General features: G+C 43.8%; 6 protein-coding genes across 6 annotated transcripts; 3 read left to right on the top strand and 3 right to left on the bottom strand.

Moving 5' to 3' along the window:
* Nucleotides 1-1,947: 1,947 nt before the first annotated feature.
* On the bottom strand, nucleotides 1,948-3,518 carry EAF01_001776 (uncharacterized protein; the record flags this gene model as incomplete). Its single annotated transcript, XM_038910026.1, has 3 exons — nucleotides 1,948-3,186; nucleotides 3,258-3,296; nucleotides 3,357-3,518. 3 exons carry the CDS (start codon nucleotides 3,516-3,518, stop codon nucleotides 1,948-1,950), a joined length of 1,440 nt encoding a protein of 479 aa, XP_038774838.1.
* A 1,326-nt stretch (nucleotides 3,519-4,844) lies between these two features.
* EAF01_001775 (uncharacterized protein) lies at nucleotides 4,845-8,963 on the bottom strand (the record flags this gene model as incomplete). Its single annotated transcript, XM_038910025.1, has 2 exons — nucleotides 4,845-5,365; nucleotides 5,423-8,963. The coding sequence occupies 2 exons, from the start codon at nucleotides 8,961-8,963 to the stop codon at nucleotides 4,845-4,847; spliced, it is 4,062 nt and encodes a 1,353-aa protein (XP_038774837.1).
* A 2,078-nt stretch (nucleotides 8,964-11,041) lies between these two features.
* EAF01_001774 (uncharacterized protein) lies at nucleotides 11,042-13,973 on the top strand (the record flags this gene model as incomplete). The annotated part of the gene is made up of 2 exons (XM_038910024.1): nucleotides 11,042-11,227; nucleotides 11,280-13,973. 2 exons carry the CDS (start codon nucleotides 11,042-11,044, stop codon nucleotides 13,971-13,973), a joined length of 2,880 nt encoding a protein of 959 aa, XP_038774836.1.
* A 255-nt stretch (nucleotides 13,974-14,228) lies between these two features.
* On the top strand, nucleotides 14,229-15,523 carry EAF01_001773 (uncharacterized protein; the record flags this gene model as incomplete). Its single annotated transcript, XM_038910023.1, has 2 exons — nucleotides 14,229-15,023; nucleotides 15,075-15,523. The coding sequence occupies exons 1-2, from the start codon at nucleotides 14,981-14,983 to the stop codon at nucleotides 15,521-15,523; spliced, it is 492 nt and encodes a 163-aa protein (XP_038774835.1). The 5' UTR covers nucleotides 14,229-14,980.
* Nucleotides 15,524-16,107: 584 nt separating this feature from the next.
* EAF01_001772 (uncharacterized protein) lies at nucleotides 16,108-17,118 on the bottom strand (the record flags this gene model as incomplete). The annotated part of the gene is made up of 2 exons (XM_038910022.1): nucleotides 16,108-16,926; nucleotides 17,071-17,118. 2 exons carry the CDS (start codon nucleotides 17,116-17,118, stop codon nucleotides 16,108-16,110), a joined length of 867 nt encoding a protein of 288 aa, XP_038774834.1.
* A 1,298-nt stretch (nucleotides 17,119-18,416) lies between these two features.
* EAF01_001771 (uncharacterized protein) lies at nucleotides 18,417-20,312 on the top strand (the record flags this gene model as incomplete). Its single annotated transcript, XM_038910021.1, has 3 exons — nucleotides 18,417-18,479; nucleotides 18,535-19,200; nucleotides 19,255-20,312. 3 exons carry the CDS (start codon nucleotides 18,417-18,419, stop codon nucleotides 19,711-19,713), a joined length of 1,188 nt encoding a protein of 395 aa, XP_038774833.1. The 3' UTR covers nucleotides 19,714-20,312.
* Nucleotides 20,313-20,678: the final 366 nt, after the last annotated feature.

Below are 20,678 nucleotides of genomic sequence, written 5' to 3'. Positions count from 1 at the left end.
CAAAGAATGGGAGGAAGAAGACTTACCCGACAACAGTATCAAATTGCACATAGATATCCATATAATTATCCTCCGTCTTCGTACATCTCCAATCGGGTTTGACACCAGCGCAAATTATCGAGAAATCCCTTTTCGCACTCTGTCATGGGGTAATAGTCGCTGTTGGACGCGCCCTAATTGGACAGATAGACGGTCTATTTCTAATGTATAGGCGGGCACGTGATGGATTTTCCACTCAAGTTCAGCCCGACGCCTCTAGCATGCAGAGCCTTAGAATGTAGCATTGTATGTTGTGACTGTGGACGTCGCGCGGGGCCGCTGAAAGTTACGGTGGTTGTGGGGATCAGTAGGCCAGGGTCGATATATGGATCCCCCTCGCCACCGGTATGATCGTACTCGCATAGATAGTACGATTTCTCGGGGATGTTGTCGAATGACTGAGTGACGATGCGCTGACTGGTACGACGGTCGTCATTCAAGTAGGGAGATATATACAAGCTTCAGCACTATGATATTCCAAGTTAGTGATGCTTTTCTCTATCAAAGTCGGAAAGAGAAGATAACCCTACGACTTTCCAGCAAAAGCATGTACCGGAGATCTAATTGAATCCACATGCCAGTGATAGCTTAAGCCGGCAATATCCCCAGTCTCATTATTTTAATATACGTAACCATCGCCCTGAAATTTTTGTCTAGACAATATCAACCCTGCCATCGCTATTCTCTCTACAGAGTTGGAAATTTGCAGGATCTTAAATATCCCTTGTTCTCGAAAACATGCGCAATGCGAGTTCAAGAGCCATCGGTTTCATGGATATAATTTTGACTTCTAACCATCAGGTTCCTGACCTTCGCTAGTTTCAAAACGAATACGAAGTACGGAGGAAAGAAGTTGCGGTTAGCTCACTAGCAGCTAGATGTTAAGACGGATAGTGTATATTCCTCCACGTTGGGTATACTTCATGCAATATCTGTTTCGCTCTTCGTGAGGAAGAATGCAGCGAGCGGACTTTGGTTGAGTCATTCGATATCTAGTAGACGGTGCGGGTGTTCGATGATGTCTCGTTTTCTTTCTTTTCTTCTTTCTTTCTCGTCGGATCTTCGCTGGATCTTCGAGCACCTTCTTTTGATGACTCGTCGGTTCTTGCATCTCGTTGAGAAAATTGATTTAATTTCTCCTCCCTCCCTCTCTCTTGAGTTGAGATTTTGAGAAGAAAAAAAATTGGGAAAAGAGGAAGTCGATCTACGACTTTTGGATTGGTGGGATGGAGATTTGGTGTGTGTGTTTGGTTGAGGAATTGAGAAATAGTAGTAGTCATTCGGGTGAAGGATTACAGAATCGAAGAGGTTACTTTTGATAATGTCATGAGAAAGGTTACGTTTCTCAACCATTTTGAAGAAAATCCTTGAATGAATTCTTCGATTTTCCTCTTTTCTGCCTGGAGTCTTGCCATTTTTTTAGGCTTTTTTTAAAAAAAATAAAAAAATTCAAACTCATTTTCTCCTTGGAATAGTGTCTTGTCTTCCTATTGAATTTGTTTGACTTTGATCTTCGTACTTGTAGCTCTCATTCCTCTTTCCTTCTGGAATCTTTAGTTAAGGAGTGGGTTAGAGGTTGTATATGCATGTGCATGTGCATGTGCTGGAATGGATGGGATAGAAGATAATTTTGTTCTTCTTGAAATGCACATTGACTGCTGGGAATCATACTTGCTATGTCCATTCGTGAATTATCGACTTGAGTAGTGATATATATATATATATATATATATATATATAATGAGAGACAAGTGTTATCTTGGAGAAGCAATATCAAGAGCATGGATATGTTGTGGCGAGATAATCACATTATGATAGACAGATTATATTTTACATACTATCAATAGTGTGCGCCTATCCATACGATCCCAATACTCGAGCCTTCTCTATTCCAACCCCAACCATCCCCTAACCTCTCACCTCCCCATTCAACCCCCTCTCAAACTCCTCATCCATCTCCCTCAAATCCACCTCCCTCCCCTCAGGCAAAAACCAATAAACACCCACCCCCAATACCCCCACACCCCCCGCCACAAAAAACGTACTACTCTTCCCCGCCACCTCCTGAATCGGCGTAAAAACCTGCGTCCCCACCGCCGCGCCCGCCTTCCCAAACCCCGCACTCACCCCATACCCCAACCCTCTAATCGCCGTGGGAAAACTCTCCGCGCTCATCAACCCAATCGTAGCACCGGGTCCCATGTGTCCCAGACTCGCAAACAATCCATACAGCACCACAAACGCAGGCAGATTTTCCGATGTGGTAAGAGTACCATAACATCCCCCGATGATAAAGCCCAAGATGATGTAGCCTGAAAACCCTAGAGTCCCAGTCCATTTTCTTCCAATGCGGTTCACGAGCCACATGCCAAGCAGCACACCGGGGATAGGGAAGATGGCGAGGATGAATTGCCAGATCGCGACGGTGCGGATGTTTTTCCCGGGGACAAGTCCGTCAATGATGGCGGCGCTCATGATGCTATTTGGAAAATTGACAAAATCGTAGAGGAAGAATGCGGTGCTGGTGCCCAGACAGCGTAATCCATATTTGCGGAGCACAAAGCGCCAGGGAATAGCTCGTTTCCTAAGATTCGATTTCTGGAAGAGTTTTCCGTCCGTCATGCGCAAGCGGAAGAGGATGACGAAGAGCGGGAGAATGGTACTTGTGCTGTAGATGGCGTGAAATGCGACTTTGAGATTATTATCCGAGGCGACCAGAGAGAGGAGATAAACCAGTGTACAGGTAGGCGAACCGGTTGTGGCCATGAGCGTCGAGATGAAGACTTGGATGGGTCCTCTTTTCGCATCGAACGAATCGGCGGATCCTTCGAGGGCCGCGGCGGCGGAAGTGGGATATTCGCCGCCGACGCCGACGCCGGCGATGCCGCGCGCGATGGTGAGGTACCAGAACATGTGTGAGGAGGAAGGAATTTGGAATGTGAAGACCGAGAGCAGAGATCCGAGGATCACGAGGGTGGATGTGAAGAGCATACCGCCTTTGCGGGAAAATTTGTCGGATGTGTAACCGAGAATGAGGATGCCGATTACGGAACCGATGAGGAGGGCATTGGAAATGCGGGTTCGGATTGTGGAGGTGTAGAGTTTGGGGCGGAGGAGGTGGGCGAATATGACGTTTGTGCTTGAAGCCTGTGTTTTGGTTAGATTTGTATGCCGTTTATTCTGGTGGTGTAGGGAGAAGAGAAATGAAGGAAACTTACTAAACCCTGTTGATATCCGTCTGAATAATTCGCCATTGCCTGTGGATATTTTATTAATACATTCATCGTTAACTACTGTCGTATAGATATACAACTTACAGATCCCAGAATCGTCCATATAGATCCAGCTTTAGTGTTCATAGACTCAGCATCTGATTCTCCATCTCTCGATTCTTCCGCCGTGTTATTTTTATTATCTTTCTCTCCCCCCGCTGTCATCGATGATACATCCCGCTTGGCGATATCTTCTGATGCAGCCATTGTTAGAATTCGACTCTACTTGAACTGCGTACAATCTGAGAAATTAGAATTGACAAAATTCTCGTATGAAGAATTCAAATCTTTACAATATCCAAAAAACTCCTTCGTAATTTCCTTCCCAACGAAAAGACAAAAAAATAAAAACAGAAACAAAGATCCAAATAACACAAGGATCATCACCCAAGATATACATAATATAGCCCTCCACCCCTCCTCCAAAACCCCCCTCCCATTCTCGCCATTCTCGCCATTCTCGTCATCCATGTCCCCCTCTAGAATCTCCACACCAACCCCTCTAGTACATCGTACAGATTATTTTACCATCACAAAATCCATCCACCCTCCACAGTCGAAGACTTTTCCATCCCAACCTGCATCTCCGCACCGTCTCCAATCTTCTAAAGTTTAGACCATGAAAAAACTGGGACCCTTCCCGTTACATCTCCGAAAACTCACGGCATCTTTCTCAGCCTTGCGTTTTGTTCTTAGTTTGCATACTTCATGATTGGGTTTTCCATGTCAAAACCGTCGATCACGAGCGCGGATATCGCCTCTGCGGCATAAAGGGGTGGGGCTTTTGAGTGGAAGCGCCGAGCAGTGTCCGATATGTTGTACCCGGGTTATTAGTCAATTTTGAGAGCAATTGTCAAAGATCTGATGGGTGAAAATCAACTTGAAGATTATTGTAATGGTATACTGTCATACTGTCATACCGGCAATATCATCATGTTTCATTATTGTTCTGATTATACTACAAGTCTCTACCACTACCATTCTTTCATCACGAGAGGTGTTCTGGCCACGCTTCTCAATGTTGACTTCATCTTCTACTGACATCGTACCGCGATTACCTCCTTCGCCGCCTCGAGACGAATTTCGGTTTGCCCATTTCTTCCATGCATGTATTACACCTAACCATCTGGATCCTCATCTCAACCTCTAGCTTCTTCTCCATTTTTACCCTCGACATCAACTCGAGACTACATTTATGTTCGCAGAACCAAATAGACGTTAGAAAGTTCAACCTAACTTTCCTCATAAACACGTATATGCTACGAAAAACAACAACTCCCAACTCAATCGCTGATGAAAAAATCTCGTGTAAATGTATATTCCCCATATACATGTAGTTCCAATTCGACCCATTGTGCCCAACCCAAATGCCCACCAAAGGCGCTTCATGTACTGCGCTTTTTCCCAAAACGACTTGAAAAACAATAATGACGAATGCAAATGCAAAGGAAAAGTTTTCTTGTTTGAAAAGTAGAAGAAAGATGTTGTAACCACCGACAAGACTAGTTGACGAAGGTGAGAACTGATAGTGCCTCAATTAGTGAAACTTCCTCGGGTACTAGACTGGGAACTTCCACTATCGCTTGGTGTTTGTGGCTCGATAGAAACCTGGTTCTTGATTGCGACAATCCATTCGTGTTGTAGGAGTTCTGGTGCCGAAGCACGCTTCTTAGGGTCTCTAATGAAACATTTTTTGATGAAATCAATACCCTGAGGGCTGAGTTGATCTGCTGACGGCATTTGGGGAGGATTGCCTTGGGCAATATTGTACATGATGGCCCATTCATTATCAAGAGATGTCCAGGGTCGACGACCTGTAGCCATTTCAAGAATAACACAACCGAGTGACCAGACATCGACTGAACCAGCTCGTCCTGGATTCTCTCCTTTGATTACTTCGGGTGACATGTACATAGGCGTTCCAGTCATAGATTTGTTCTTGTTGGCAAGACTGGCTGTAGTTGCGGTGACTAGAGTTTTACCTTGACGAGCAATGACTTTTGCGGCGCCAAAATCTACATATTTGATTACACCATTGTGATCAAGGAGAATATCTGTGTTGATTGTTAGAGAGATGATCGTGATATGAATGAGGCAAAAAGATAACTTACTTTCTGGTTTGATGTCACGATGAACGATGCCACTTTCGTGAAGATATGCTAGACCTTCAAGAAGTTGCAAAGCGTACACCATTATCACCTGTTCGTCCTCGATTCTCCCATGCTCTAAAAGACCTGCAAGTGACCCACCAGAACAGTACTCCATGAAAATATAGACTTTGTCGCGATGGACTTCAATTCCATGATATGAAACCACGTTGGGATGATCGAGAACCTCCAAGACGTGCATCTCATCGGCAATCTGAGCAGCAATTGTAGGAATCAGGTTAGGATCTTGTAGACGAATCTCTTTCACAGCCATAAGATGACCAGAGTCCAGATTGATCGCAGCGTACACTGATCCAAAAGTACCACCACCAACGAAGTTACCTTGTTGCCAGCGCATATTGATATTGGATGGAGAAGCAGAAAGATGTGTGAGAGATCGGTCTGCTTCATTATTTTCTTCAAGAACCCTGCCGAGAGCCTGTCTTTCCGCCTCGATAACCTTTCGTTCTTCATCAAGTTCAGCTATCAGTTCAAGACGTTGTGAAAGAACAAACGCAGCTGATTCCTCATCGTCAGCCATTCCCCTGATATCCATCTTCCTAAATTGGCCATTCAATGTCTCCACCCGCTGTTTCTCTGCTTGAGCGGCCAAATTTGATCTTGCACCCATGATATCAAAATGTGAAATCAATAGAGACATACATCCAGAGACCTTGGATCGAAGTCTTGTATACTCGTCTTCCCCTAGAGCTAGAATATGTTGGCCTTGAGTCATGCCCATTGCGAATTCAAGTGCAAGTACCGCCCATCTGAATGTTTTACGATCCGTGGGAACGCAGTCATCACAAATGAAGCTCACCCAGTCTAGGGCAATCTTTGTGAGTTTGATGTTGTTCATTTGCTTTCGGTTTCGATCCATATAAGGCAAAGACCGCTGACCAAACTCGGTAGCGAAGATGAAACAGGTTTGGATGAGTTCCTGACATTCCAACCCTTTTGTTTGTTTTCGAACAATTTCCACGCTGTCCATAATCAAGTTTGATAGCTTATACACGACTTTCTTGATGTCGGTCAATTTAATGTGCACTTTCTTGAGATGGGATCTCTGTTCAACCACCATATCCAGATGTATTCCGATCGAATCTAAAAACGCCATTCGAGCATTTGATAATCTGGCTTGTGATCCATCTGCAATAAGTCGAAGATGTCCAACTTTCAAATCTATGTTGATGTTTATCAGAGCTGAGTCGACCTGTCGACCATCCCATCCTATTGGGACCTCGGGGCGAAGAACTAATATATAAGGGTTGCTAGGGTCTTGTTGTGTATCCTCAGTCTGATAGCAAGTTCCTAGAATAGACTGGATGTCTTGGGGTCGATTGTACAAAGACGGAGAGGCTATGAGAAAAATACCATCGTGCTCGATGCTTGCAGTATAAACCAAGAAGTGACCGGTTTCAATAAGCCTGGAGTAGAGTTCTTGCAAACCACTCTGCTTCATAGCAATGCTGAAGTCCGTCGAGTTTTCGAAACGATCACTCAAAACCCTGGAAAATCTTTGCAACATACGCTGCCGCACACGAACGGAGTCTAGACTCTGCTTATATCGCTTCGTCATCTCAGAAGCTGTTTCCTTTGGCTTTCTCACCATCTCTTTTTCGAAAGTGGTATTCAGTCGGAAGAAGGCCTTGTGGGTTAAAGAACTAAATTGCTCCGCCACTTCAACATCACCACCTTGTAGATGTCGCCCGATCTCGTTGGAGAAGTCCCATTCTTGCTCAAGAACTTCAGCTTCTTTGAAAGTGTTTTTGTTTCCGCCCAATTTCCAATTGAGCATCTTGAAGTAAAACTTAAGTGCATCTAAAACTACCTGGTCAAATGACTCGTCAATACAAGGTGGTAAGTCCCACCCAGGCTCAGGATTTGATATGGTAAGGTACTCCTGCTTGATCAATATGGCAAGTTTCAGTAATATTCTGAACTGCGAAATCATCTGCTCGGCCATCATTGCGTTCTGTTGTGTGGATTCTCGCATCTTTTTGGCATAATTTAGTCGAACCTTGATAATCTCTTCGATGAGGCGCGATGGGAAGTTTATGAGAGTGAGTAACTCTTCGATATAAGGAGGTAAATGACGTTTCGCAAAACCTTCGGAGTTCTCGATCAATGTATTCTTTGCTTTCATGATAACCTCAGATACACCTAACAGTATGCTTTTATCACCCTGTAGAGATCTTAACCCATCCTCCTTGAGCAATCTATCAATAAATGATGATTCATCGGAGAGTCCGTGTCCTGAAGGTGAGCGCTCTCTCACTTTGGTGAAGTCGAGTTCCGGGTTTCCTACCCAGTTTTGCAGGACGGCAAGTTCAATGTTGATGAGTTCGGTGGTGTTGTGCCATGATATGACAGCGTCGCAGGTAGCAGCGAATTGTGTAGACGCTGCCAGTTTATTCGCCATTTCCAAGCCAGTGCGAGATGGGTATAGACTTTCACACTTCTCAATCTTTGCAACTATGCCCCGCACTTGATCAATAGGTGACTTTCCAGCCTCACTCTCGCCTTGCACCTGAAACTTGATGATTTCCTCTAAAACGGTGTCAAGGTTGGCCCGGGTGTCTTCTAATATTCGTCGCTGGGCCCCTAAGCTTCTGCCGCAAACCTTCGATCGTATACCAAGCCAAATCTCTGTCCCAATGTTCTCTGCTTTGTTTTCTGAATTACCAATTAAACGTTTCTTCTCTTGCCTAACTACATCTCCGGTTAGCACAGATGCTAACATCCCGTGCCATTCTAGACGCTCTCTGTTTGCGGGATCTTTCAAGTCTTCCTGAGTAGGTTGTATGTCATCGTTGTTGTAGAAAAGTACAGTCTCTTGATCGAAGGGATCACCGTCGAATTGTAACTCTGATGGCGATTCCTCTTCAGTGTCTGACCCTGTTCCATATCCAAGACTAGGTGTGTAAGGTTCAGCGAAATATTCGAAGGGTGGATCATTCTGCCGTAATCTTTGCACGTAAGCTCTTTCTTGCGCACGATATGCGCCACTAGGATCTTGTCTATTAAATCTCGAGTTTGAACCGGATCGATGACGATCCGAAATTGACATGTATGGAGCTTGTGGGGGTCGTCGCGCAGGCGCGTATGTACTCGAAGGAGTTCGGGCTGGTGCAGTAGGCCTCTGCGATCTGGCCGTTGCGCCATTCAAAGGTGTTTGTGGTGGAGGGCTGAAAGCCGTTTCGCGGCTGTATATTGCCCCATTTGTTTCTGGATTGCTGCCTCGACTACGCATGCTTGAACTCAGACTATTCATCTGGGGTCGAGATTCAATAGGGAGAAATGCATCGGGATGTGCATCGTGTGCAGCATCCGGACTTAAATGTTCGACAAAGTCGTGGGAATCTGCAGAAGAACCAGAGCCTCCAGAGTCGCTGGTCTCAACATGTGGGCGCTCCATGATCACCGAAGATTTTAATGATTCGAACCTGTGATTGTCGTCTCCGTTTGTGAAACGTACAGCACGAGGTGAAATCTCCGAGTTCATAGTCAAGAGTGAAACTAGTTATTAGAAAAATCAGAGGTTGCGAAAAGTACCTAATTTACTCTTTGTTTAGCGTCGATGGGAAGTCATCCTGGTACCGATAAAGCAGGGGGGTGAGAGAGTGAAAGTGGTGATAGGTATGGATTGAAGTGGTACTTGTTTTTGGTGAATGTCTAGAACTTCGATTCAGATACGTAGAAAGCAGATTTGGGAGAAATTCTCAATGGGGGATGAAGATATAAGAGAGAAAAGTCGAAAGTCGAGAAAAAATCTAGGTTGACTCTCGCACTGATGCACCTAGGTATGTAGACCGAGAGAGATAAATGAGTACTAGGTGGGTGGGTAGGTAGGTAGGTAGGTAGGTAGATAGGTAGATGGGGATTCTGTTTTGAGAAGCTTCCAATCGGAATAGGAATCAACTCTTACACGAGAGAATATATATTTTTATATATGTTTACATAGGTATGTTGATATATGTTTGATCACCTGTAAGTTAGCTGAAATATCTCATAAATATTATACGGAATAGATGAGATGATACCAATCAAGACTCAAGAAGGTAGGTAAGGCTATTGGGTAGCTTTTAAGATGAGGACTAGGGATTGTTGATTGGGACACAATCATCGATCTTCGAGACCCGCTCTAATGCCAAATTATGGAAAATTATCCGATTTGTGCTTTGGACTAGTACATCGTAGTCGATGTCGATGTCTTCGGATGCACTTTGGTCCCCAGCTACGAAGTATACCCAGGACCTATACGTATACGTATATATATCTAGTATTCATTCCTCCATCTGTGAATGCCGAACACCGACGTCGGGAAGTGAATGATTTGAGTTAGATATCTACCTAGCTCCAATAGTGATTGAGTAGTACCTACCTAGATGCCTAGTAGATGAATTGGGAGAGGGAGACAGCGGTGCTCTCGGTGCTCCGTATAAACAATATTCAGATAGATACCCAACAAACATTCTTTCCTGTCATGATACAGAGTAGAATTGAATTCCTTGAAAAGGCCAAGGAGATTCGTTGTATCGTTTTACTAATACTACTGATACTGCGGTACATTCATTGTATGGTAGATATTGCTCTTTGCTCACAACCCATCACCTATTAAGGAATTCATTTCATTTTCCTAGTACCAACCTCGGGATGTCATGATTGTCATTCCAAAAACAAAACCATCCATGCGGGCCATACTTCACCTCGCGACATTATTTCATTTGCCACCCGCCACGACGATCATATCCTCCACTTCCAATGACAAGCTTGGATTCCATATTTGATAAGTTTCAAAGTGAATCCTCGAAAGCCAAGCCACCATTTACCGAGCTACCACCTATGATAGAAGCGAGGGAGCGAGGGGAGTTCAAAATTGGAAACCTTGACTCGAGGCTGTAGAAGGAACGGTAGGCTATAGTTTGTTGGCGGCTGGAGCATCTTGAAAATTCTTAATTGATGTTAGTTGAACACAGCATGGACAGCACATATGATATAGTATTGTACTCAGTCAGAGTGTGTACGTGCCATTCAAAGCAGAGATACAGATGTAAAGATCTACAGTGTGAAAGTAGCTCGTGTTGTCTCAACATCATATCTATCTTAACCTTTCGATGCCAGTGATCTGTTCGGAACTGGAGGCTTGTCGTACCCTCTTTTCTGGTACACAAGCCAAACGATTTTATTTGGCCCGTCTGAGCGTTCAAAGGCAAATAGGTCGGTCGGTAGGTAGCTAGTATATCTTATACGTTCGGAGTACGAGCCGAACTTTCAGAAAGGCTGCTTTGATATACGATGTAAAAAGTTCCAATGATCGATCGTATCGGAGAAAAAGTTCCGGTGCTAAAAAGTACTTAGGTGCTCAATCCCTGTCAGTTGGTAGCCTCGCGTGGAACGCGTCTAGAATCTAGATGTAGAGATAGAAATGTTATATTGCAAATTGCTTTTTACATTGTCAAGGTATTACCTATCGTTCACCAACAACATAACTTTTTCAAACAGTCTTTGCCTTATATCAATTAAAGATCACTCTATAAAATATCTTCCTCATGATATAACAAATATTAATATTCGGGTGCTATGTCAAGTCAAGATGCATCCCCTTTCTCCGACGCGTCGATTCATCAAGCGCGTCGACAATCTGGTGTCTTGACTCCAAGCTCACAATCAACTTGTCACGATGATATAGGAAATTTGGGAAGCAAAAAGCGGAAGAGAGATGACAATTCATTGGAGGACTTGTTGAAAGATACATTCGTTGTCAAGGTAGGTAATCCATTTACGTATGTTTACAATATCATGTCTGATTCAAGAATAGCCATACCCATCCAAAGCCAACACCCGACCTCGAACTTTTCAACCCATAATATTATTACCACGGTCACAACTACCACTCTCATATCTAGACATAGGATCTGCGACCAATTCTTTGCCCCAATCACGACTTTTCGAGACCCATGTTAAGATACTGGAATTGGAGGAACGAATGGGAAATCAGCCAATGGTTCTCATAGCTAGGTTAGATGACAATCGCACTTTATACGCTGTCGAGAGAGAATCGCGAGGATTATATGTAGTCTTACAACTGGGTTCTTGGATCAACCTACATCAGTTGAGATCATCGGCCGTGGTAGCCCAGACCGAGCGCACAGATGTGCCGGTGAAGGGACTCCTTTTCGGTGCAACTCATTTCGAAACCTCGACCGAACCATTCATCACACCAGAAGGGAGCAAATATACCAAAAAAAAGAGACTCGCTATCGAAGCGATACAGTCTATGATCAAACGCCCATCTACGCCACTACTGCCAGAATCTCGCCCTCAATCAGTTGTCGCTGAAAAAGTGCCCGCATCCGAACCTCAAAATGATACCCAAGCAACCATATGTTTACCTGCTTTGGAGACGAAGACACAAGCCACGTCCACTGATATTTTCGATAACGTTCGGACTCAGTACTTCGAATCACTTTATCTTTCCAAAACTTCACTAGCCTATTTTGCAAAAGGTCCATTATCACGAGCACGCGCAGCATTTCACATCGACTTTGACGCAAATCTCGATATGGGTGAACACATCGCATTCTTAGAGAGCCTTGTACTATCAAGTACCCTTCTGGACAAGAAATATCGCGATGGTGTACCTGTCTGCGTCTCATCCATCGATATTCATGACCAGAGTGCCGACGATACTACAGTGAAACCAAAAAAGAGAAAGAGCAACAAGAAAATGAAGCCTGGCAAGAATGGGCTGTATCCCAATGAGGAGTCGCTCATTAAGCAATGGTGGATTAGCCATGACGAGGAGATAGAGCCCGGAGCTCCAGGGTCGTCCAAAGAAGAGTTAGCAAAAACTCGTATAGCAAATCTACGTATTCGCGAAACACAACTCCAAATGATTGTGATACTTGAGATTTTTGCTCTTCAACCTTTAGTTTCGACAAATGAGAATTTAGACGGAGGGTTACCTAGTCTACCAATTAACGATGGGATAATACAAAGCAAAGAAAGAACACCCAAGACTCGAAAACAGGATCATCTCACGATGCTTATTGATGTTCACATTGACCGACTGTGTATTTGGCAGTCCATTGCAAGTGAAGCTATCAAGGCTCCAGATACAACCTCTGGCTTAACGTCCAACAATACCTTGAAGCATACTGACAATATTCTCAAGGACTTCTGTATAGAAGTCATTGTCCCTTTCTTCTCGGCCCGTCTCCCTGATCGTTGTGATGCAATAAATCGCAAACTTGGAGGACCCATTACCAAATCAGCTTCAAAACCTAGGGTTTCTAAAGCTGCAAGTTTCTCAAACACGCTTACTCGGCCAGGAACTATCACCAAGCGTCCTGTCCCCGCAAAGCAAAAGAAGAGTTTGCAGCGTGTATTGACAGACGATAGAGAGAGACGTAGTATGTCAATAGACTCAAATAGAGCTATTTCCTTGATGAGGTCGGCTACCGATCCCACCATCCCCGGTCTGAAAAGAGAGACGAGTGAAGCACCATCTTTGTCTAGCATACCTTCTGCCGAGTTTAAGCCTCTTCATGTTAATAGAGGCGGAGTTTTGAACTCCAAAAGATTTTCCCAAAGAGAGGTGGATATGAGTACACTTGCGCCAGACCTTAATTCGAAAGCAAAGAAACAAGCTGCCATTGAAGCAGAATTGAAGGACGCCATATCGGCACTAAAGAAACCAAATCGTGAGCTAGCTGGTAAAGCTTTAGTTGAGACTGCCGAACGAAGATCTGCCTCTGCTGGACATCCTCGAAAATCCAAAAAGCCTGTCAGGAATCCGCTGTTTCAAGCATTTCAATCGGTACAGATCAAAGCCACTCCCAAAACCAACCGTCAAAAAGACATGTTCGGTGAATCTCAATCGACTATTGGCCGATCTAGTGATTTTGACCAGATGGAGCTTGGCATCATTCCTCCATCGAGTGTACCTACTATACCACAATCCAAAGCTCGCCCTTCATATGATCTTGACCCCTTTCGAGATTCTGTACAAGCGACTCCAACTCGAAAGCCCATGTCAAGTTCATTGAGATCTACGAGCAATCTTACAAACTTTGACGCTGATTATGGTGCAATACCACCTTCTTCACCGTTGCAAATGCGCCGCTCTAGCGCACAACTGTTCAACAGCATTCCTGATTCCGTGGTCAAAAGGCCTTTTCTATCGTCTGTCCCAAGTAACTTGGAAACACCAATCAAAAGACCTTCACCTTCAACATTGTTTACTGGTATACAGGAAACGCCATTGAAGGAAACACCACTGAAAGAAATACCGTTAAAGGAAACACCCATAAAAGGCACTCTAGTTCGTAAAATATCAGAATGGATATCAGGTTACACCTATCCTGCGGGCTCCTCGAAAGAAGACCAAGAGAATATAAGAGATGTGCCAGTAGCACTAGAAAAGATGAAACCTACACAAGTTTATAAGAAAGAGGTATCGTATTATGAGGCGTTAGGATGGAATGATGATGATATTGATGACTTGGCATGATATGATTGCATTTGACAGGAGTAATTTGAATTAAGACCAATTACTGGAATGGTTTTCATGACTGGTTGGCTGCATTGCGGAAGGTTCGGGCTTATTAGCATAGCATTGGCGTATTGTATGAACTATTTATAATTTGGCGTTGCATCGCATATCGTACCTGGTATACACACTTTCACAGGTATTTGCGAGATATAAATACATGAATATATAATAAATTATTAAACTTATCTAAAGACTTTCCAATATGATGTTTGAAATAAACGACAATGTCTACTTTTCTTTCTTCCTTAACCCCCGGCCTACCTTGGTACCCGTAACCTTATATGCCTGACGTCTCGTCCCAGCACAAACACGACTAACGTTAGCTTACCTTCCCGTTAACCGGGAAGCAAGCAAGCAACACAATAGCAAGTGGAGCATGGCGGGGACCGCGATGAACAAATTGATAATGATAAACAAACTTTATATGCATTTGCATTTGAAAGAAAAGAAGAAGAAAATGTTTCAATAAATCCACGTCGATTGCTTCTGGTTCTTTCGATTGGGTTCTGGGAATTGATTGATTTGTTTAGTTCATTGATTGATTGATTGCAGAGCGGAGCATTCAGAGCTGAATTCCTAGTATAAATATCTGGGTATCTAAAGTCTGATCTGGTCGTCACATTCAATTCAATCGGATTGGATTTGATGCGGTTGAGATTGAGATACTGCTACTGCTACTGTTACTGCTACTGCTACTGGAAGTAAAGAAGGAACGAACGATCAATATCGATATCAAGGAGACAATCAATAAGCTTCTTATTGAAGAGAAAGAAAGGATATTATTATTTTACTCTACTTTATTTCATTCTCGGGGATTTTGCCATAAAAAAACAAAAAACACACACACAAAGAATCAGAGCGAGTTCTTCACCCTATAAAGAACCTTTAGGAAACTCGACAAGCAAAAAAACCCCGAACTCTCCTATTTTACTCGCTCAGTCTCAGTCTCAGTCTCACCTCACAAGATGGATATTCTGGCGCTCATGCAGGCGAATCCTGTTGTAAATGGTATGTCTATCTACTTCCACCACCAAATCCAAGCTAACTGCCCTCCCCCAGACATCTACCAGCACCTGTCTCCCTACCTCATGCAAGCCTACCCGTATCTCCTCCGCGCCTACCCGCTCCTCCAAACCATCTACACTTCCCTCCTCCGCCCCCTCTACCTCTTCACCGTCACAAACCTCATGCCACTACTCCTCCCCCTCCTGGAAGCCTCTCTCAAAGTCGCGAGTCAAAGTCCCGGAATCGCTGTCGTGGTCGGTGTTTTGGTAATTATCTGGTTTATATTCTTCCTGATGAGTTTGATGCGTAGGATGGTGGCGTGGGGAATGCGCCTGGTGTTTGGATTGGTGTTTTGGGGGGTGCTTGGGGGAGTGGGGATGGTGGTTTTGCAGAGAGGGGTGGGGAGGACGGGGACGGAGTTGGTGGAGGGGGGGAGGTGGTTGTTGGATGCTTTTTGGGAAGAGTATTTGAAGGCGAGGAGGGAGCAAGAGATGAGGAGGTAGGGTTCGGTTTGGTATGATTTGGTTTGGTGGGGGGTTCTTTTTGTGATATTGTGGGTTGGTGGGTTTGATTGGCGTTTTGGTTTGGATGAGGTAGTGATTAGATGTGAGGAAAATGGGGAATAGCAATGGAGAGGAAGAGGCGGTTGGGTGATGGGAAATGCATTGGATAGAAGGATATATGCTTCAGAGCATCGGCAATGATTGGATGAGCGTTGTAATTACCATCTATCATCAGCGAATAGGGCAACTTAACAATGAACATATTATGACGTTATACGGACATTTGCACATTTTGAAGAGCAAGCTCGGGACAAAGATACAAAATCTGTAAATATCCCCAATCTTCGATTCTTTTGATATTCTTGGATATGATAATTCACCAAACAAACGCCAACGCTATGCATCATACAATTATTTCTCCTTAACGCCGGTTCGGTACCGCCTCCAAATCCATGCCTCCTAACCAGCTTTGCGCCTCTGCTTGTGTCAAGATTCGAAATATACTTGACTACCGATTTTTGCGCTGTCTGAATATTCCACGTAGCGCATTTTCATTTTGTCCCAAAGTTTCCAACCAAACCCGCTTATTCTGCCTCATCATATTCCACCTCATCGTTTGGTTCCTTTGGCTCCTGCGCCTCGTGAAATTGAATAGCATCATCAATATAACTCAAGATTCCTCCAACACTATCCTCACTCTGCACATCCAACCTCAGATACGATACCATACTGAAACTGTCAATCAAACTCGCAACCGCTTTATTCAATCTGCGGAAACTGTTGCCCTTCATCAACGTCTGCGCATCCTTTGCTTCTCCCTCCCCATCATCTTCTTCCTGATCATCATCCAATAACGACGTATCCGGATCCAAGAATCTTTTGAGTTCCCTCTTTGCGACTTGTCCTTTGACCAAATCCATCTTGGATAATATATTGACATGTGGAACCTCGAGCATAATCATCGCACTCATAGCAGATAAAGTGCCTGCGAAGAACTTCGCGCGATCAACCACAAACGTCGCTTCTAACAGATACGCCGCACATAGATTAATATCCAATGCGCCCGTCTTGGTCAAGAATTTTACTAGAGCAGGTAAAATTGGGATATGTGTGTATAATTCTATCTGGCCTGGCATGTCGATGATAATGAGATATTCTTCGGTAAGAGGCTCAATGGCTTCAGAGAGGAAATCTAGATTTTCGAGAAGGAATTCGAAACAATAGATGAGACCACCGTTGGGGCCGAGACCCATCTCTTCCATGACATCTTCAAGGGATATAAGATCCTTGATGTCAAGATCGGGTTCGTGGGAGAAGGTCTCGGCGGCCGGGTCAAGGTTAATGTAGAAGCAGGAACGACGATTATTTTGGAGATGATTTATAAGACCGGTACAGAAAGTTGTCTAGAGGCGATGGAGTGAGGGATTAGTAAATATATACCTCTCTTGACTTGATTTAGGAGAAGATTCACAAAAATCAGAACTTAGATTGGGAATGGCTAAGGCCCAGAAATAGAAAAAAGGCGCGCATAGAATGGAAAGACTTACTTTCCCTGCTCCTGCAGGTCCCATTACTAAAACACCGAATTTACTCATCTTGAATGTTTATGGTAGATACCTGGTACTAGTGGTGAGGAATGTGCGACGACAACAGTGTTTGTATTTGTATTTGTATGTAAATAATGAGCCCAGGAGAGCAATGATATTTTGTGAAGACCTACGAAGTATTATCAGAAGGTTGTAAAATGTTGATAGTGGGGTAGCTTCTATCAGTAAAAGAAAAGAAAAAAAGGTTCAGCCTTCTCCTTCTCTGCTTACCCAAGCAAATAAAAGTTTCTTCACACAAGGCTGACTCGAGGCTGAGAATGGAATGTTTCTAGAAGGAGTCGAGCTTTCGTTATCATCATTAGGCATAGGTGCTAGAAAATTAGTAGGAAATTAGTAGAAAATTAGTACCACCTAGCCTACGGGATACTAGGCAAGGCCCGTCTCGGTACGGGTGAACGAATCTTTCTCAATAAACGACCGCAACAATATATCGACACCAGACAAACTATCAAACCGATCGAGATGAGCATCTATTGACAATTCTTCGGCGGTAATGTTACTTAAGAAACTACCTGTGCTGCATAACGGAGTGGATGCGATGATCTAGATTGCCCAAGCATAGTATGATACAGAATACCACAAGCAACCTCGGAGCGAAGGGCATCTTGAATCCCAATGTTCGGCGTCCGAGATGTGTCCTAGGTGATTGGAGCCAATGAGCCACTATTGACACCATCAACCAATCAATACATTCAACATCTCCAGATCCTCATTCATATCTGTATGATAACCTGATAAAGGCAGCTGGAACTGCAAGTCCCTCATCCCAAATACCCCTGCATGGAATCAACATGGGATGTATGGAATCAATCTTGCATGAGCTTCTGTGAATCTTACATACAAATTACGACTTTGCAAAATCAAAAGAAAAGAGAGGATTGCCAGCGGTGAGGTGTCCAATATCATACCTACCTAGGCATGGGAAAATATGCTATGTATGTACTGGACTGTCGGCCAGCCTGGCAGTCTCTATTAGGTACTAGGGAGGTATTCTGTACCAGCCCTGGAGATATGGTGCAATTCTCCCATTTCATTCCTAACCAATTGGAATTCGTAGCACAGACATATTCTTTGTTTAACCCCACCTTCCCCCCAAAAATCCCAATCACAAAACTTTTCCTTTTCCTTACATACTACATAGATCCTTCTTTTCCGACCCCTCAACCTTTTGTCTCTTCTCTTCTTCTCACAAACACAACACTTTTCAATCATTTATCTTATTCTCCCATCTTCTCCCCAACAACTCTCTCTTCTCCATCATCTCCTCACACATACCAACCGCAACGATGGTTCAAGCCAACGGATCAAACGGGGTTTCACACCACAACCAAGGAACTTTCCTTTTCACCGTAAGCTGGCCTTTTGACTCGATAACAAATTTGCTGTACTGATCGTTCTCTCTAGTCCGAGTCTGTTGGTGAGGGACATCCAGACAAGATCGCTGATCAAGTCTCGGATGCTATTCTCGATGCATGCTTAGCTGAGGACCCTCTCTCCAAGGTTGCGTGTGAGACTGCTACCAAGACTGGTATGGTCATGGTCTTTGGTGAGATTACCACCAAGGCACGTCTCGATTACCAAAAGGTTATCCGTGGAGCTATCAAGGATATTGGATACGATGACTCTTCCAAGGGTTTCGATTACAAGACTTGCAACGTTTTGGTTGCCATTGAAGAACAATCCCCAGATATCGCTCAAGGTCTTCACTACGAGCAAGCTCTTGAGCAATTGGGTGCTGGTGATCAAGGTATCATGTTCGGTTATGCCACTGATGAGACTCCTGAATTGTTCCCTTTGACCCTTCAATTGGCACACAAGCTTAACGCTGCTATGTCCGCGGCTCGCAGAGACGGAAGCTTGCCATGGCTCAGACCTGATACCAAGACTCAAGTTACCATTGAGTACAAGCACGACAACGGAGCTGTTGTCCCACAAAAGGTTCACACCGTTGTTGTCAGTGCTCAACACGACGAGAACATCACCACCGAGTCTTTGAGAAAGGAGATCTTGGAGAAGATTATCAAGAAGGTTATTCCAGCCGAATACTTGACTGAGGAGACTATCTACCACGTAAGTTAACTGTAATTATTCTGCAATGACAATTTGCTAACATGTCCTTCTCAGATCCAACCATCCGGACTTTTCATCATTGGTGGACCTCAAGGAGATGCCGGTCTTACTGGCAGAAAGATTATTGTCGACACATACGGTGGATGGGGTGCTCACGGTGGTGGAGCTTTCTCCGGAAAGGATTTCTCCAAGGTCGACAGATCTGCCGCCTACGTCGCTAGATGGATTGCCAAGTCTTTGGTCAATGCAAAACTTGCCAGACGTGCTCTCGTCCAACTTTCATACGCCATTGGTGTCGCCGAGCCACTCTCTATTTTCGTTGACACATATGGTACATCCGACAAGACCTCTGATGAACTTGTTGAGATTATCAGAGCCAACTTTGACTTGAGACCTGGTGTCATTGTCAAGGAGCTTGATTTGGCCAAGCCAATCTACTTCAAGACTGCCAAGAACGGTCACTTCACCAGCCAAGAATTCAGCTGGGAGAAGCCCAAGACCCTCAAGTTCTAAATAAAAATATAATAAACTCAAACACAACATCAGTACAAGACTCAACGTCTTTGTACAACCAGGATTCCCTGTATTTCCTACGGATATCTAACGGCGCAATGATTGATGAAAGGCATGGTCTCAACGACCTTTGGGGCCAATATATGGCGGGAGTTTTTTTATGATATCATTCACACTTTTTTTTTATTACACCTGCTTTGAACAGCGCTTTATTGCATGACAAAAGCACTATTTCTGAGTTTCTTCTCATTTGTTTTTCAAGGATTACATACAGCAAAAGACACAAACGGAGATAAAAGTCTTTCAACATAGACCGTAGATATGGCGGGCAATGGATTATTACTCTTTTCGGGGATGGGAGGTGTGGCATACATAGCATTCGGCGTTACGGAGAACTTCAACATCTTCAATATAGTCGGAGAATACCCTGGGCAGGTTGTCTTGGAGAGGATTCTCAGTTGCTATTGTGCATGGAGCTCAACTTGATTCGATTTGAATTGAAGATAGACACTCATCTAATCATGATTTGATGGTTAGAAGAAGAGTTTTTTTTTGGATTTAGTGGGGGATAGCAATTTAAGATTACTGTTCTTTCTCTACTTTTATTATTTGATACATGCATATTAGTGATATGAAGTGAATTTGATTATTTGATTTGTGTAAACTCAAGAACTTGGGGATCAATAGTCACACCAACAGCACTGAAAATTCCTCCTACCCATATTTAATTTTGCCGAAACTTTCCTCGATTTGTATCTCCTTTGACAAAATAATTGCTATTGTACAGAAATTTCCCTTTGTGAGCGGGTTTCTATTGTTCTCAAATCCTTTGATGTGTTGTATGCTTACTTGGTGATGGGATGAATGGCGCGAGGCTGAGCTTGAAATTTGACTTCAATCTGATTTGATAGGTGAATGAAGGATACATGGAAGAAAATATAACATAGTTGCGGTGGATAGAATCG

Source organism: Botrytis porri, assembly GCF_014898465.1.
Source record: "Botrytis porri strain MUCL 3234 chromosome Unknown BPOR_002, whole genome shotgun sequence".
NCBI classification, from domain to species: Eukaryota; Fungi; Ascomycota; class Leotiomycetes; order Helotiales; family Sclerotiniaceae; genus Botrytis; species Botrytis porri.
The sequence above is the reverse complement of the archived record's forward strand: the minus strand, read 5'-3'. Positions and strand labels throughout refer to the sequence as shown.